The sequence below is a fragment of the Clarias gariepinus genome, chromosome 9 (assembly GCF_024256425.1).
Source record: "Clarias gariepinus isolate MV-2021 ecotype Netherlands chromosome 9, CGAR_prim_01v2, whole genome shotgun sequence".
Lineage (NCBI taxonomy): Eukaryota > Metazoa > Chordata > Actinopteri > Siluriformes > Clariidae > Clarias > Clarias gariepinus.
Genome location: NC_071108.1, coordinates 26204002 through 26220549, shown reverse-complemented (window position 1 = coordinate 26220549; position 16548 = coordinate 26204002). Strand labels below are relative to the sequence as shown.

Below are 16548 nucleotides of genomic sequence, written 5' to 3'. Positions count from 1 at the left end.
GACAACCAGTTGTTGGGGGGACTAATCGAATAATAAAAAAGGCTTGCATTTTATCTTCCCTGAAGGCACAACCATATCCCAGGATTCAAATTGTAAAAGAGTGGTTTTGGGGAGTATCAGGAAACTTTTTTCCTAATCAAGGCTAACTGACTTTTTTGTTTTGACCAGGCAGTGTATTTACGAACTGCTTTAGCATGCAATTCAACTGTTTCTAATTGGTGGCCGAAATAACCTATTAATTGTTAGCTATAGGTACCTTGTAGCTCCAGTACACTATTAGAATATTCACGCACAACCCATAGAGGCTAATTGCCGCCATTTGAAGTACCTGTGGGGGAAAATGTGCCACTGCTTTCAAGAGCTCTAGTTTACACTTCTCCCATGGGATTATGCCAGTGTTCCTGTGTTTTGGTGTGATCAGCTTTTTAAAGCTGCTAGCTACTGGAAATTAGATCCATCATCCTATCAGGCAATGGATGCTATCTCTCTACCACATCAGAGTGAGCTCATGAATTACATGTGCATTTACTTTAAAATGAACAATCATTATTATGCCTGCGGATGCCTGTTGCATTTCCTTTATTTGCCCGTACAGTCTTGTGTGTCACTTCCTCCACTTCCTCACTCATTTTTAAAAAGTGATCTTTGTTCATTTTTGTTGTTGTTTGCTGTATGTGTCTCCATATGGATATAATTACGCCTGGCATATCTTCATCTTGGTGGTCATATCCAAAAGGGTATTTATGCTGTTTTTTTTTTTTTTGTGCTTCTACTGCTATCTAATGTTCAAATAAACAGCAGAGACTATGAAATGTGTGCCGGCTGGAGGCAGATGATGTGGTTTAATCAGGAGGCATGCAGCCACACTGCCTCCCGCAATGCTCACCCTACTGACCGAGTAAACACACACACACAATGTGTTTGCACACTGTTGTTAGTTCATTTGAAGAGTGAAAGTGATTCAGAGGCTCTGAGTGAAATCCTATTTTCATTCATTACTGGTCGTTTTCTCCATGGAGCACTATACAGACCTTGCACCAAAATCCAGACAAGACTTACTTAAACAGCGCAACATCAGGAATTGAAAAATCCTAGCAAGCAGAAAGATATTTATTCTTTTATTTAAAAGTTGTGGTGTTTTTAACTCCATTAAATTTAGAAATCTGGACATGGATTTAGATGTATTAATAATAAGCAGTTCTACTCTTCTACTGTCCAAAAAGACACCAGTTCCACCCACATGATTTATACCAGCTCGCACAAATTTTTGCACATTCACAGTTCAAAAGTGCATGAACTCAAACCAAAGCAGAAGTAATTACACATATCTCATGTTCTGTGTTTCCCCATTTTTTATGCTTTGTGTCTGAGCCCTGTTGAATGAGAATGAGGAAATTAAATCATCATAGAAAGGAATCAAAAATCATAAATGGCTAAACCATAAATGTTGACAGCTGTCCAGTAATTAAGTTAACTAGTACATAACAAGATGTATTGCAGTCGGAAACCTATGGCAGCAGCACCTTTAAACATTCACATATGCAACCTGAAAACACTTAAAGTGTTTTAGTATGCCTACATAACTAAAAACTGCCTTAATTTAGTGGTCATAAAATCATATTTTCAATCATCTGCAAAGAAATTTTGTCGGAAAAAAAAAAAAATCTAAAGTAAAGACCACAGCTATGTTTAATAGTGAAAGTTAAAGCAGTTCCTCATGCAAAGTGTGACAGGATCATAAGTTATTTTCAATCATCTGCAAAGATTCTCGGTCATCCATCTTCACAGACATTTAGCTATACATTTTTAAATCATTTACATAATTAGCTGCTCCTGGTGTTGAGGGTTGCCAGGTCTTTAGCTGTATGATAAAAGCTAATAGCTAATATTTCAGCTGCAATATTTATATACTGCAACAGTTAAATATCATATGATACATTTTATACAAAAGCAGCATTTAAAAACAGCTTTCATAACTTGTTACAAATATTATTTACAGTATTGTGCAAAAATCTTGAGCCACTAGTAACTTCTTCATATTTTGTTTTCAAAGCACCAGACTTACTGTATATAGTCTTATATACTGTAGGAATAGTTCCTTCAGGTTTCCTGAAGGACTTTTTTGGCACTTATTTATTCCAGTCCCTGTACCTGACCAGTTTCAGAGGATTGTCTTTTCTGCCATGACATGCATATTGAGGAACATACAAATCTTAATACACAGGGTAAATATGCTGATGTCCCTCCCTTTGTAACTACAACAGCTTCAACTCTGAGGTCAGACACTGATGTTGGGTGAGGCGGACTGGCTTGCAGTGTCCGCTACAATTCATCCTAAAGGTGTTCTATTGGGTTAAGGTCAACACCAGTCAAGTTTTTTCACACCAAACTCGCTTTTTCATGTCTTTATATACCTGTGTTATAGTGGAACAGGAAAGGGCCATCCCCAAACTGTTCCTACAAAATTGGGATTGTCTTGGTATGCTAAAGCATTAAGAGTTCCTTTTATTGGAACTAAGGGGCCGAGGCCAGTTCCTGAAAAACAACCCCACATTATAATCCAAAAACCCTCCACCAAACTTCATCCAGTCAGACAAGTACCATTCTCCTGGCAACCGCCAAAACCAGACTCGTCTACCAGATTGCCAGTCTCCATTGCTCTAGAGTCCAGTGGCGGCGGGCTTTACAACACTGCATCCAAAGCTTTGCATAGCACTTGGTGATGTAAGGCTTGGATGCAGCTGCTCGGCCATGGAAACCCATTACATGAAGCTCTCTATGCACTGTTCTTGAGCTAATCTGAAAGCCACATGAACTTTGGAGGTCTGTAGCTATTGATTCTAAAGAAAGATAGCGACCTCTGTGCACCATGTGTCTTAGAATCGACTGACCCTGCTCTGTGATTTTACTTAGCTGAGTCGTTGTCGTTCCCAATCACTACCACTTTGTTATAATATCACTAACAGTTGATTGCAGAATATGTAGAAGCGAGGAAATTTCACAACTGGACTTATTGTACAGGTGGCATCCTATCACAGTACCACGCTGGAATTCACTGAGCTTCCGAGAGTGCCCCATTCTTTCACAAATGTTTGTGGAAGCGGTCTGCATGCATAGGTGTTTGATTTTATACACCTGTAAATATGGAAGTGATTGGAACACCTGAATTCTATAATTTGGATGAGTGCGTGAATACATTTGTCAATATAGTGTATATACACAGGGCAACACTTACACATGGAACCTAATCTGACATGGTCTGTGCCTTTGTGCAGAGCAAAAAAAAAAAGACGAGGCTGGCATGCGTGTGCGCCTGTGTGGATTCCAAAGGTCCTTCAGGGAGCCTTTCCACTCCAGCTGAGCTCCCACAGTTCAAGTGGAAAATGTGGAACGCGAGTCTCAGAACAGAGCAGCTCAGCAGTGCAAGTCCAAATCAGCAGTGTGTCACTGCAAAGACCGAGAATGAATTCAGATGGGCTAATTTGCTAATTGGCCCTAATGATGCAGATAAGTCACCAAAAGCAGCGCTTGTAAAGTCAGATTTCCAAGTTGAGTTGATCATTTCCTCTTTTCTGTTCTGGAACTGATAAGGAAGAATGCGATAGACAGGAATACGGGGAGGAAGATAGGCAGATATGCGGAAAAATAGCCTGATTGATAGACCGATAGCTGGAAAGCCAGTCAGATCCTTTCTTTTATAGAGCACTTAACGTTAATTGCTTAGTTACTTTCAACACTCGCATAATCATTCCAAAGGGACCATGCGTACCTGCAGGTTGACGTCGGCAGAGTGCTCGGTCAGTACCCTCACTACGTCCGTGAAGCCCTTGTTGACTGCGATATGCAGAGCCGTACACATGGAGTTGTTCAGCAAGTTGACGCTGACCCCTTTGCTCAGGAGGAGGCGGGCGATTTCTGCTTGGTTCCTGAACACACACACACACAAAAACACAATGACATGCATCGTTAATGCCAAGATGAGCTAATACACATCTGAACTTGTTTTACTATTTAAAAAAAAAAAAAAAAAAAGACCAAAATGGCTCGGCACAGACGTAGAGCACAGACACTCAGCTTTGCCAAACTATGATCAAATCAATGGAAACAACTACATAAGTGGGAATATACGCTTGGACAAATAAAAACTTCCCCCAACATCACCACCGGCCAAATGTCCCTCTGACCTTAAGAAATTTATCTGAAGTGACACAAAGTCAAGATTAAAGACTAATTACACCAATTCATGCTTTGATTTAATACAAAACCCCTTTTATGGCTTATTATTCACCCGAATGCAGTGTAGTGCAGCGCTGCATCTCCGTCTTCATCCTTGGCTTCAATGTTACTGTTGGCCTGCAGCAGGACCTTCACTACTTCCATATGGCCCTGGTGAGCAGCCACCTGGAGAGCCGTCTTCCCCTGGTTCTTTATATCCACCTACAAACAATCAGTCAGCATACAGAGAGCATCAATATTGTTTACTGAGGGCTAGTAAATGACTAAGATTAATCATCACACACATATGTCAGGCTTCTCTAAACTGTTGGAAGCACACCAATCGTAAAGCATGTCTTTGTTTGCTGTACAGTTACAATTTCCATGGACTGGAACTAAACCTGTTCCAGCATGAAAATGCAATGTGCACAAAGTGAGCGCCAAGGTTTGCTGAGGCTGGAGTGGAAGATCTGCACAAAGTCTCGACCTAAACCTCAGTAAAAACTAGATATGAAAAAAAAAAAAATCGATTCATGTATTGAAGCACGATTCTTTTGTGTGGCGATACATACTGACTGAGAGGTTGAGTGGCTAAGAGTGATCTCGTCACAGTTTTAATAGTAAGAGGAGTGACACAAAGCACACAAGTCAATTCTCTGTTCATTTTCTGCCTTTACTCCATTCCAGAAGATCGACTGTTGCATATTTAAAAAAAAGAAAAACTTTTTTTCCTTTCTTTTTAAGTAAGTAGCATTTGTTAAAGACAATACAATATCAATGTAGAAAAACCACGGCATCCACCTTATCCGGATGTTTCTGGACAAGTTCTCGGACTTTAGCAGCGCTGCCGTGAGCAGCCTCGATGACCAGACGTCCTGGGTTGTCCTGCTCCGTAGACTGAGACAACAGCTTCTCCAGGACTGAAATGACTGTGGCTGTAAAGAGAGAGATACTGTAATATTCACTATGCTATTTACTCTAAAATCTTTACAGATGTGGATGAAGAATCTAGAGTTTCTTTCTTTGAGCCCATAAGCTAAACAGACAGGCAAATGAGTCAAAATGTCACCATGCACTAGTGGTCTGTGTTAAGTTCAAACAATTTCAGCATTTTCCTGTGTCATGTGGGAAAAGAAAAAGTGAGTTTGGTCAACATGAAAAATCACAGCGATAAATGGGGATAAACTCTTGGTTAGAAAGAATAAATGGAAATCCGTTTATCTGTCGCCAGACGTTGGGAAACACAAAGAGTTCAGCATGCAAAAAAAAACAAAAAAAAACAAAACAAAAAAAGAATTAGCAAGGACATTGTTCCGAGGAAAAGAACAGCAAAGTGTAAATATCATCTGCATTACCATTAGCAAGAATGGAAAGAGAAAGAGAGAGTTGTGGTACATTCTAACAAGACATGTGATGAAAGGGAAGATTGGGGTTTCCTGCTTACTTCTGGATTCACTCGGGTTCTCGGCTGTCATCAGATTGGCGTCCACTTCGCCAGGCTGAGCCGAGAGACACGCAGGGTTAAAAGTCCACGTTTGTCCTCCAAACGCTACACGCAGGTCACCATCTGCATATACTTTCAAAACCTTGCCGACCTGGCCCAGGGCCTGACAAACACACACACACACAAACACACAGGTCACAAGGTGAGCACAAAGACCATTATCTGCCTCTATTGTTAGCTCTGTTTTATCCAGCAATCCTTAGTCTAATATTTGCCGTCTTTTTCAACCTCACTGGATAACTGTCGCAAAAATAGCACGCGCAGCTAATCAAACTTGTGGGCCGGAACAGAGCAGGTAGCAGTCAGAGTTACGTGTCACTGTTACGTGTACAACGTACAGTATCTGTACAGAATTTAAACACGATTTTAGCGTCACCTTGAGAATCGCTGAATATACAGGATTTCCTAATCCTACTGATACAAAAGCAGTGCAGAGGTGGTTAATAATTCCCACGATCACCCAATCTTGCCTCTAGAGCTACTAGATAATAAATGCCTCATTAATAAATGACGAACCAATAATTTAAAAAAAGGAACACATATTAAAGAGTTACTCAAATAGGAACAAGACCTGTTTACACCTTATAATTAATACAATTAAAAACAGGATTCGGTTACATTAAACAAATGTAATTACATTGTTATACTCTGGATAATAAATGTCATGTAGAGCCAAATAAACCCTAATGATTTAAATAAACTGGAATTTATAACACATGACATACATTTGACATTTTATTGCTTGCTGACACCCTGGTGTGTGGGAGGCAGAAGTGAAACCTGATGATCACTCTTGATTAATTGTATTTTGCATCATGAAAATCTTTGTATCAGAACAAACCAAAAGTAACAGAAAAAAATAACAATAGCTGTATGTTGTAGTGTTACAGATTAACGACAAGGAACAAGCAAAATGCCTTTTTTTTTGTAAACTTGGCTTCATGTACAGAAGGAAAGAAAAAAAGAAAAAGAGAGGTTTGGAAGGATTTCGCCATGGCTCAAAAGTTCCATGGGCAAAGCCAATGACATTTAGTCAGACAGACCCATAACCTACTTCCTGTTTTGATTCTGTGACACAAGATTTCGGAAAGCTGTCTGAATTTAAGAACGTACTGCCCTATCTGAACTAAATGCAATTTTTCATAAGTAAAGGTTTTATCTTTGCACTACCATCTCTTTGTATATACAAAAATATTTTGGTGAGTTATCTGCACTCTGGTTATATTAAAACTTCTCTCTTATCAGCGCTTTCCGTTCAAGGCTACTGTCACTGGTGTGAACATGTTCATCTGTGACTGTGGTGTGAGCAAAACTGGATGGCCCACTTGTGATTTGGGTGAAAGAAGAGTGTACGTGCATGTTATTCACAAGTTCTGACGCGTGTCTTTTTGTTACACAGTGTCACTGACGACTCCAGACGTTCGTTGATTTCTTTGTCTCTTGTTTATTTTCAACATCAAAGTACAACGGTTGTTACAGTTTCTTGCATAAATCCACTGTAGTCACGACAAGTCGCTTGCTTGCGTGTTCTGTAGCTTCGATAGATTACAGTTACAACAACTTATTTTACTGTATTCCTTTTAGCTTACTGTTTCACGGTCAAAAGCTTGTGTGCTCCACACCTTTCTGTATCCTTCCGTGTCTTAACAACAACTAACAACTAACGTGCGTGATAGACATGCAGCTACATAATTGTGAGATGATGTCACAGAACAAATTATGAGTATGACACTTAGTGCTTAATGCTTAACTAATAGACTGAAATCAAATAAACACAACAACAAATTACAAGAATGAAATATGGCCCTTACAAAGAGTATCAGGCAGTGAATCGTTTTTGTGGTCTGAGGGGTTACCTAGTGCATAAGCAACACATGGAAAAGCACAAACAGAAGCGTCTGGATACCTGCAAACGAAATTTAGACCGATACTCCAAGAAAAAGGTGAACGTTTCGTTAGGAGAATCATTACTGGTGACAAGACTTCACTTCAATCATCAGCTGGAAAATTGATGTTTACAGTTTTGTGTGTCAGTATTTGAAAAAAGGTTCAACAATCAACAGTGCTCATTACAGTAAGACCTGAACTTTAGATTAGATTAAACGCAGAGGACTTCTATCCGAGGGCTTTGCGATCCTTCATGACAATGCACATCCGAACACGTCTGCCTTCATTCAAAAGCACGCAAAACTTTTTGAGGTGTTATATCATTCTCCCTATAGTCCTGATCTGGCTTCATCGGAATATCAGCTGTTTAGTCCTCTGAAAGCAGCCCTACAAGGACAAAGATTCACTTCTTAAAAAAGACAGCAAAAAAAGAGGTTTTGTCTGTACATTGTGGAGAAATCGTTCTTTCAATGACATCTTTACGTTTTATAAATTGGAGGACCAGACCTAGGTTAAAAAAAATGTTCTGTCTGTCCAGCTGATTTCGTCACAGCGTCATGCAAAACTGGCTAGACGGAACTTAATGAAACTCTGCCAGTCCTTCAGTAGTTTCCTAAAGTTAAATCTGCACCATTAAAATGCTGAGTAGAAGGGACATTATGAGCAGTTTTGTGCCGGATTACATCACAGCAGCCATCGCTTTTTTTCCCTCAAGGTGGTCGTTGCTATACGCATCACTCAACAGAGCCAATCAACGCGATAGTTTACCGTAAATGCAGATTATGCAGAAGTCACAGAAATGACAGTCATGCACCCATAAGACCACCAAATCCGAAACAGAAATGAATGTGCGACACAGCATGGGTTACTCCAAAAAAAAGGCAAGTACACTATGAAAACTGAACCTTCAAAAATGTATGGACTGATCACTGTATGTTTATTCGTCCTGTGGGAAGTTTAAAACCAGTTTGTCCCATATATTCCAAAACTGTGGTGCTAATAAAAAGCAGTAATGTGGAACGCCACATTAGTGCAAACATACTGTGTCCACAGGAGTCATAGATGAGAGCATGTGAAATACCTAAACTGAAAGCGCAGTGTTATGCCAACATCAAAATGTTTACCTTTAACTGTTAACGACGGGTACTAAGGTTAGTCGGATATATATCCAATATGAGGTCATATGACTTGAATGAAAATGGGCAGATGGGAACTCATGGGACTTCTTGCCCCTGCATATTTGAGGGGCACTTGCTGATGTCAGTTAGCACCGGTGGTGCAGAGACTTTATAGCAGTAATAATAAAACAGCTAAAGTGAGGCATCTGACTTTTGCAAATACAGCCGACTAAATGGTGCCAGCCGACCACATCTTTATGAACTGCTCGCTTGGGGGTGGCGGAACACACTCGGAGGACAGAGCTATCTTCTTTTTCCGCCTGCGTGAGCTCACAGAAGCCCCTGATTGGCTGTAGAGCCGTGATTAATGTGGGAACACCAAGTACCTCTCATCACTCCCCTGTGAGGGAGCTCGGCCAATCAGCTCTCTCTAGACCTTCGACTGAGAGATGTTTACAGCATCACCCGGAAATCGAACTCACGAACTCCGGATGATAGGGCGAGCGCCCTACCACTGCGCCACTTTTTCAAGTAAATGCTGTTTATGTGTATGTGTGTGTGTGTGCATTTGTGTCAGGCCTGAGCAACATACAGGTGCCATGCTGTCGGTCCACTCTCCATGGCCATCTTGCAGCCTCTTCACAGTCTCGATGTCATCCAGTACCCTCACCAACTCACCCACTGCAAACGTGTTCACCTAAAATTATTCAGAGAACAGACAGAGATACGAAAGCTTGATCAGACAAGACTCTAAGGCTCTATTATGGGACAAGCAACTTCTTGCAAGCAACCCATCAGCTCAGACTGACTACTAGCGATCTTGCTAATTATTGATATGGGGTGTATGCCACGTGTGAGGGCGTCTAGTCATTATGCTCTATTTATCAAGGGCTTTTACGTTTATTCAAGCTTTTGTCATGAGCACTCGCGCTCGTTCGATCATTGAGTAAACAGCATTGCAGCTTTGTAATCTTTAAGCTAGACTGTGAGATTAAAGGTAATTTAACATGAGAAATGAACAGGGTGCTGCTTGATCCACTACGTGCACAGGATACTGTATCGCAAATCAGATAGAAATCAAATGAAGGTGAGAGGCCCAGGGTGAAACAGGAGATATATTTAATATGCTTGCCCTGTTGGGAGAAACAGTGCAGCTGTAAAACATATAGAGTGTAACACATCTCTCCCACTGAGCATTAAAACAATGCCATCTTTTTTTTTAAGATAATTTCCAGTGTCAATATGTACAATACCATGATAAAATGCAAAGAAGGAAAATTTATTTTTTTTAAAGTCAGTAAACAAAAGTATTACAGTATGTTTCCATGAAGTAATTTTGTGTGAAGGCAGGTTTTTTTTATTAATAAATAAAAAAATTAATTTATATTTAAATAATTTTACACTTTCTACACACTCCTGGTACAACCTTCTTTTTTTGGAACATTTCTAGTTTTCATTTTAAATGCACATAGAAATAGGTTTCCTCAAGAGGTATTTCAACAATGAGGAGTTCTTTGCATTTTCTGAATGCACCTTTTTTCTGTTATCCCACTACATTTATAATTCTTCTCTTTGGTCTTCATTTAGTCCTCCTGCCTGGCAGTTCCAACCTCAGCATCCTTTTACGCATATGCTCACAATCTCTCCTCTGAACATGTCTAAACCACGTCAATCTGGCCTCTCTAACTCTAACCAAAACATCTAACACAGCCTAATTCTAATGGACTCATTCTCGATCCTATCCATCCCTGTTACTTCTAAAGAGAACCTGAACAGCATCTCTGATACCTCCAGCTCTGCCTCCTGTCTTTTCTTTCTGTCACTGTCTTTAAGCCGTAGAGCATCGCTGGTCTCATCATACTGTCCACAGTCATTCTCGCTGATACTCTTTTATCACATAACACACCTGAGACTTTTCTCCCCCATTTCAACCTGCCTGTACCCGCCTCTTCACCTTCTTTTCACACTCTACGTTGCTCTGGACCGTTGACCTAAATATTTAAAGTTCTGCACCTTCTTTACCTTTGCTCCCTGTAGCCTCACCGTTCCATTTGGCTCCCACTCTCTTTCACACACATCTATTCTGTCTTGCTACAGGCTCTTCTTTCCAGAGCATACCTTAACCTTTCTAGATTTTCCTCCACCTGTTCCCTGCTCTCGCTACAAAGCACAATGTCATTCTGTCCATCATCATAGCAACCAAGAATGGGCTTAGACCCGATCCTTGATGCATACCCACCTCCACCTTGAACTCTTCTGTCACACCTACAGCACATCTCACCACTGTCTTACAGCTCTCATACATGTCCTGCACCACTCAAACATACTTCTCTGCCACTCCAGACTTCTTCATATAATAAGCTCCTTTCTCGACACCCTCATATGCTTTATCTAACTCTACAAAGATACAGTGCAACTCCCTATTACCTTCTAAATCAGCATCCTTAAAGCAAATACTGCATCTGTTGTACTCTTTCTAGGCATAAAACCATATTGCTGCTCACAAATGCTCACCTCTGCCTTTAATCTAGATTCCACTACTCTTTCCCAAAGCTTCATTGTATGGCTCGTCGGCTTTATATCTCTGTAGGTGCCACAGCTCTGCACATCCCCCTTGTTCTTAAAGATCGACACCAATACACTTCTCCATTCCTCTGGCATCCTCTCAGTCTTCAAAATTATTTTAAACAGACAAGTCAGAAACTCTACTGCCACCTCTCCTAAGCACTTCCACACCTCCACAGGTATATCATCAGGACCAACTGCCTTTCCACTCTTCATCCTCTTCAATGCCTTCCTTACCTCACACTTACTAATGTTTGCTACGTCCTGCTCCACAACAGGAACCTCTTCTACTCTTCGTTCCCTTTTATTTTCCACATTCATCAACTCTTTAAAGTACTTCTACCATCTTCCCATAACCCTCTTGGCACTTCAGTACATTTCCATCCCATATTTAATTACTCCAACATGTTGCACATCCTTTCCATCTCTATCTCACCAACCTGTACAGAACCACCTCTCCTTCCTTACGGTCCAACCTAACATACAAGTCTTTCTATGCTCTTTGTTTGGCCTTTGCCACCTCTACCTTCACCTTATGCTGCATCTCCCTGTACTCCTGTCTACTCTGTTCAGTCCTCTCCGTCTCCCACTTCATCTTAGCTAGCCTCTTCCCTGTATACACTTCTGAACTTCTTCGTCCCACCACCAAGTCTCCTTGTCCACTTTTTTCTTTCCCCATGACAAACTTTTTAAAAAATTTCTGAATGCACCTAACACACGCTATGTGTCCAAAAGTATAAGGACACCCATGAGTTCAGGAGTTTCAGCCACACCTATTGCCTAACAGGTTTTTTAAATTAAGTATGTAGTCATTTAATCCAAACAGACAAACCCTGGCAAGACAAACACTTACAATTATACTAAAGAGCTCAGTGAATTTAGGCGTCATTGTCACAGAGCTCCAAGAGTCAGTTTATAAAATTTCTGCACTGTTAGATCTGCCCCAGTCAACTGCAAATTATGGATATTGCAAAATGGAAGCATATAGATTAATTAATATTATCTTTAATTGGAATTATGGGGCCCAAACCATAAAAAAAACAGCCCCATACTATTATTTCTTTTCCTCCAAACTTTACTGTTGGTACCATCTATTCTAGTAAGTACTGTAGAGTTCTCCTGGCATCATCTGATAGTGAGGTTTGACTCAGATTTCAGCGATGATGTGCTTTATCCTATTCCAGCTGATGCCTGGCATTGCGCATAGTATCCTTAGGCTTGTGTGCAGCTGCTCGGCCATGGAAATGTATTTGCCGCTCTCTATGCACAAATCCTGAGGCAGTTTGGAAGTCTGCAATGTGTGATGCGGTGGGCGATTTTTACACTCTACATGCTCCAGCACTCGTTGGCTCCATTCTGTAAAACTGTGGTCTACCATAGCTGAGCTGTAATTCCCCCAATCAATCAAAATGTATTTATATAGCACCTTACAGCAACCTAAGTTTCATTCTGTGAAGCAACCAAAGTGCTTCACAGAATGAAAAGAAATGACAGTAAAAGAACTGTAGGACCTACTAGTTCTATGATCTGTCCTCTGAAAACTTTATAAGTTCTATGTAGCATCAGCCGAAGTAAAATCTAAATGCTGAGCTACAGACCCATACCTATACAAAAAAGAACTGTTTTTCTGAATGCAAATGAAGATGAATATTTAAAGGCTGAACTAACTAAATTTTGCATCTAACTATATCTTGTGTGTTTAATATACAGTACTGACAAACCCCTCATTTCTAAATACTGAATTAAATTAAATGATGTAGATTTTGTTACTGTGACAGGCTGCAAGGTGCAAAAAATTACAATAAATGATCATTTAAAAAAAGACTGTTTATGTAACAACAGCAAGCTTGTTTCCCCTCTCATCTGTTCCATCCACTCAGCATTCAGCAGCACCAGTATACTAATCAAAAGGCCTGATCAAGACTTTTGCACTGTACTGTACAATTTACACCGTACTGTTTGGTAAAGTTTACTTTTGAGAGGTTTCATTTAAAATCCTGAAGGAGATCTTCATCTTGGAATAGAAAAAAAATATTTCTGAAGAAAACTGAAACTGGCCGTGAGTTTCAGGCATACATTGTCCCAGTGAGAAAAGCTTTAAAGTTCCCTTGCAGAATTCTTTATATGGTGGTTTCAAGGAGAAACTAATAAAAGCTAATAATCTTTTAATTATTAATTTTTTTTTTTATTCTTAGAGTGTGTTATAATCTAGCTGGGTTGATCTCTGCTTACTTTAGTCAGAGCGCCTGGATGGAAAGTCCAGCGTATATTGTTACTGTATTGGACTCTGACGTCCCCTCGGTCTGTTATCCTGTGTACAGTCCCGATTCTGCAGATGTACTGTGTGGGGGGGGAAGCACAAACTTTAATCATTTGAAATTTTGTCAATCCAAAGCATGTCAAAGCAGATAATCAGAAAAAAAAATAACTTAGTGAATTAAAGAGGTGTATTAAGAGGTTAGTGTATTAAAACCTTTTAGATAACTAATTTTTACAACAATACATCACCGGTCAAAAGTTTAAAGACATCTAATTCAATAGTCTTTATTTTTTTACACTGTAATACAATGCTGAAGGCATCTAAAATATGCAATAATGTTTTTTGACATTTAGACATTTCTGCTACTTATGCTCTGTAAAGCTTTCATGGCTCTGATCTGAGGTGCTGTTTGTTTACTGGTGATTTCTGAGGCTGGTGACTCTAAATGAAGGTTCGGTCTTGCTTTCCTGGGAAGGTCTTCAAGAGAGCCAGTTTCATCATGGTGCTTGATGGGTTTTGGAAATGCACCTAACAATACTGTTCTTGCAATAACAATTCCAGAACAGCCGACTTTTATGTCTTAAAATAAGAACAGACTCTTCTTGTTGTTAATTAATTATGTAATACCATATGTGTTGTTTCATAATTTAGATAATAGAAAGCTAGTATTGTTCTAGAATGTAGAAAATACATCCAAACTTGTGTCCAAACTTTTGACTAGCACTGTATATTTTCAACAATAATCTACAGTATATAAGCTCCATAGAGAAAGATAAAGCTATTATGGAAAAAAAACAATGACAAAAGGTTATTGTTAAGTTCATGTTAAGTTTATTCACCTCTGCCATTTTAGGATTCCAGCCTCCGTGTCCCTCCTGCATCTGCCTGAGGATGTCTACTTCCAGCAGGCATTTTACCTTATCCCCCTGCTGGAATGTGTGACCATCAGCGCTCTCCTGCCTCTGCAGTTCTGCATGCTCACCTAAACACACACACACAGAGGGAATCTTATACTTCATGCTGGAAGGTCAGTGTCTTTACTCTTAGCCAAGTCATTAACATTACACCAGAGATGTTGCCTTGTGCCCAACTGTATTATTCGGACATCTGTGCGGGTTAATGAACGGATATATGGTTAACCACTAAGAGAAAGGGGAAATAGCACATTTTATATGATGTGTGGAGTATCATTTTCCATTGTAATTAAATGTTCCTCCTGTCAGCAGCAGCGGCATGTGTTGGTGTCGCTGACAGATGTAATCCAGAGAAGTAATGGAACAGGAGGACAAAAATGCACAGCAAAAGCTTTACTGAATGCCAGCTCAATATTCAACTTCTATCATATACCTGTATGTTAAGCGTCCTAATTTCTAATCAGTGAATTAAGTCCAGACGTCACATTAATATTTTACCAGGAATGCTATGCATATTTAGGTATGGGAAGAATTTTCTCGTCTCCATGTTCGGTTTATTAAAATCACCTGCGTGAAGGTCATGCCTCCAAGCTTGCCTGATTTTCTGGAATAGAGTTCTCCGAGATGTTTTTCTTTTTTTTTTTTTAAATAGACTACTGCAGTTAACTTTATGCCCTGCCAAAAAAATGTGAGAAAACAGCTGAGTTCTGTTGTTCTGTGAGTGCTGTTAAATGTAATAGAGTACTGTATATCCAAGAAATATTTAAAAATGTAAATAAGGACTAATGATGTACTGTATGAAGCTATGTAGCTGGTTAATTTGACATGTGATCCTCAGTAAAGGAAACATGGCCATGATTTGAAGGAAATCAGCTACCTTTCCAGCTTATTTCATCGTCATCATTATCATACATTTAATTATTTTACGCTTTTATGTAGGGATGCACCGAAATGAAAATTCTGGGCCGAAAACGAAACCGAAATTTTTGGATGCACTTGGCCGAAAACCGATACCGAAACCGAAAATAGCTTCATTAAAAAACATGTTTAAAATATTTTCTTTTTGTTTGTATTAAAAAAACTACAAATTAATTAAGCAATAAAACTTTTATTGATAATAAATAACAGTAATAAGGCTGTTTAACAATAACAAAACTTGCTTCCAAGTGCTTCCAAACCGCCGACATACTCCGTGTTTGATGCGTAATGACAGCGCGAACGAGACGGGAGGATGGGAGAGGCGTGGCGACAATTTCGGCTTTTATTTTCGGCGCTTTCTTACGTTTCGGTCGAAACCGATAATGCTATTTCGGCCGAAAATTTTCGGCGGCCGAAATTTCGGTGCATCCCTACTTTTATGATGTCCACTAAAATATCAATTAAATATTTTGATTTGTAAATAAGCATTCTGATGTACTGTATGCTTCCATTGGCACCATTACAAGAGAACATATGTGCTGTGTATCAACAAAATGAACAAATTAAAAGTAACAGATTTTTGAACTAGGAGGAGCGTTCGAGTCAAACCAGGAGTTGTGATAAAATTCCTTGAAACATCTAAATAGTGCAAATATTTTAAAGTAGAATCCTTGAAAACAATGAGACACAGTTCCACTTGAATACCCCTCATAGTCATAGTTCGATGATGAGAAACCACACCCTGGCATTTTCACCTAGTTTGGGCAGGTGCTCCTTGTAGTAATAACCTCCTTGGCCATCTGAGACGTATTTGAGGTCCACCTTGCCCTTGTGACCCATCCTGTAGACGTTGGTGGTGCCGTTGGACCAGGTGACACTGGCCACGCTGCGTCCCGACTCCTGGTCCCAACCTCGGATATCAACCACCTTCCCGATCTTCCCCTCTCCTCCTGTTTTAGTAAGAGACAACACAAAGACAGACATGCGAGAGCACAGCAATCTAAGTACAACTTCACATCAGGGAAAATCTACTTGTGGATAAATATAAATTTAGGGTAAGGAGCTACAATTGGGTCCAAAATCTCTATGGACATCATGCTCACTACTACTATCACTAGTAACAAACACAACTACAAATATAGCATTTACAATTTTGTAGAATCATAT

At 39.8% G+C, this 16548-nt stretch overlaps 1 protein-coding gene across 4 annotated transcripts in view; it reads right to left on the bottom strand.

Moving 5' to 3' along the window:
- Positions 1–16548, bottom strand: part of mib2 (MIB E3 ubiquitin protein ligase 2) — an 82101-nt gene that overhangs the window by 17949 nt on the left and 47604 nt on the right. For all 4 annotated transcript variants that reach the window (XM_053503773.1, XM_053503774.1, XM_053503775.1 and 1 more), the window contains exons 5-12: positions 16137–16331; positions 14389–14531; positions 13522–13629; positions 9317–9421; positions 5660–5822; positions 5017–5150; positions 4289–4437; positions 3770–3926 (exon numbers count right to left, since the gene is read on the bottom strand). In XM_053503773.1, the coding sequence (XP_053359748.1) occupies positions 3770–3926; positions 4289–4437; positions 5017–5150; positions 5660–5822; positions 9317–9421; positions 13522–13629; positions 14389–14531; positions 16137–16331 (1154 nt within the window). The remainder of the gene's footprint in view (positions 1–3769; positions 3927–4288; positions 4438–5016; positions 5151–5659; positions 5823–9316; positions 9422–13521; positions 13630–14388; positions 14532–16136; positions 16332–16548) is intronic.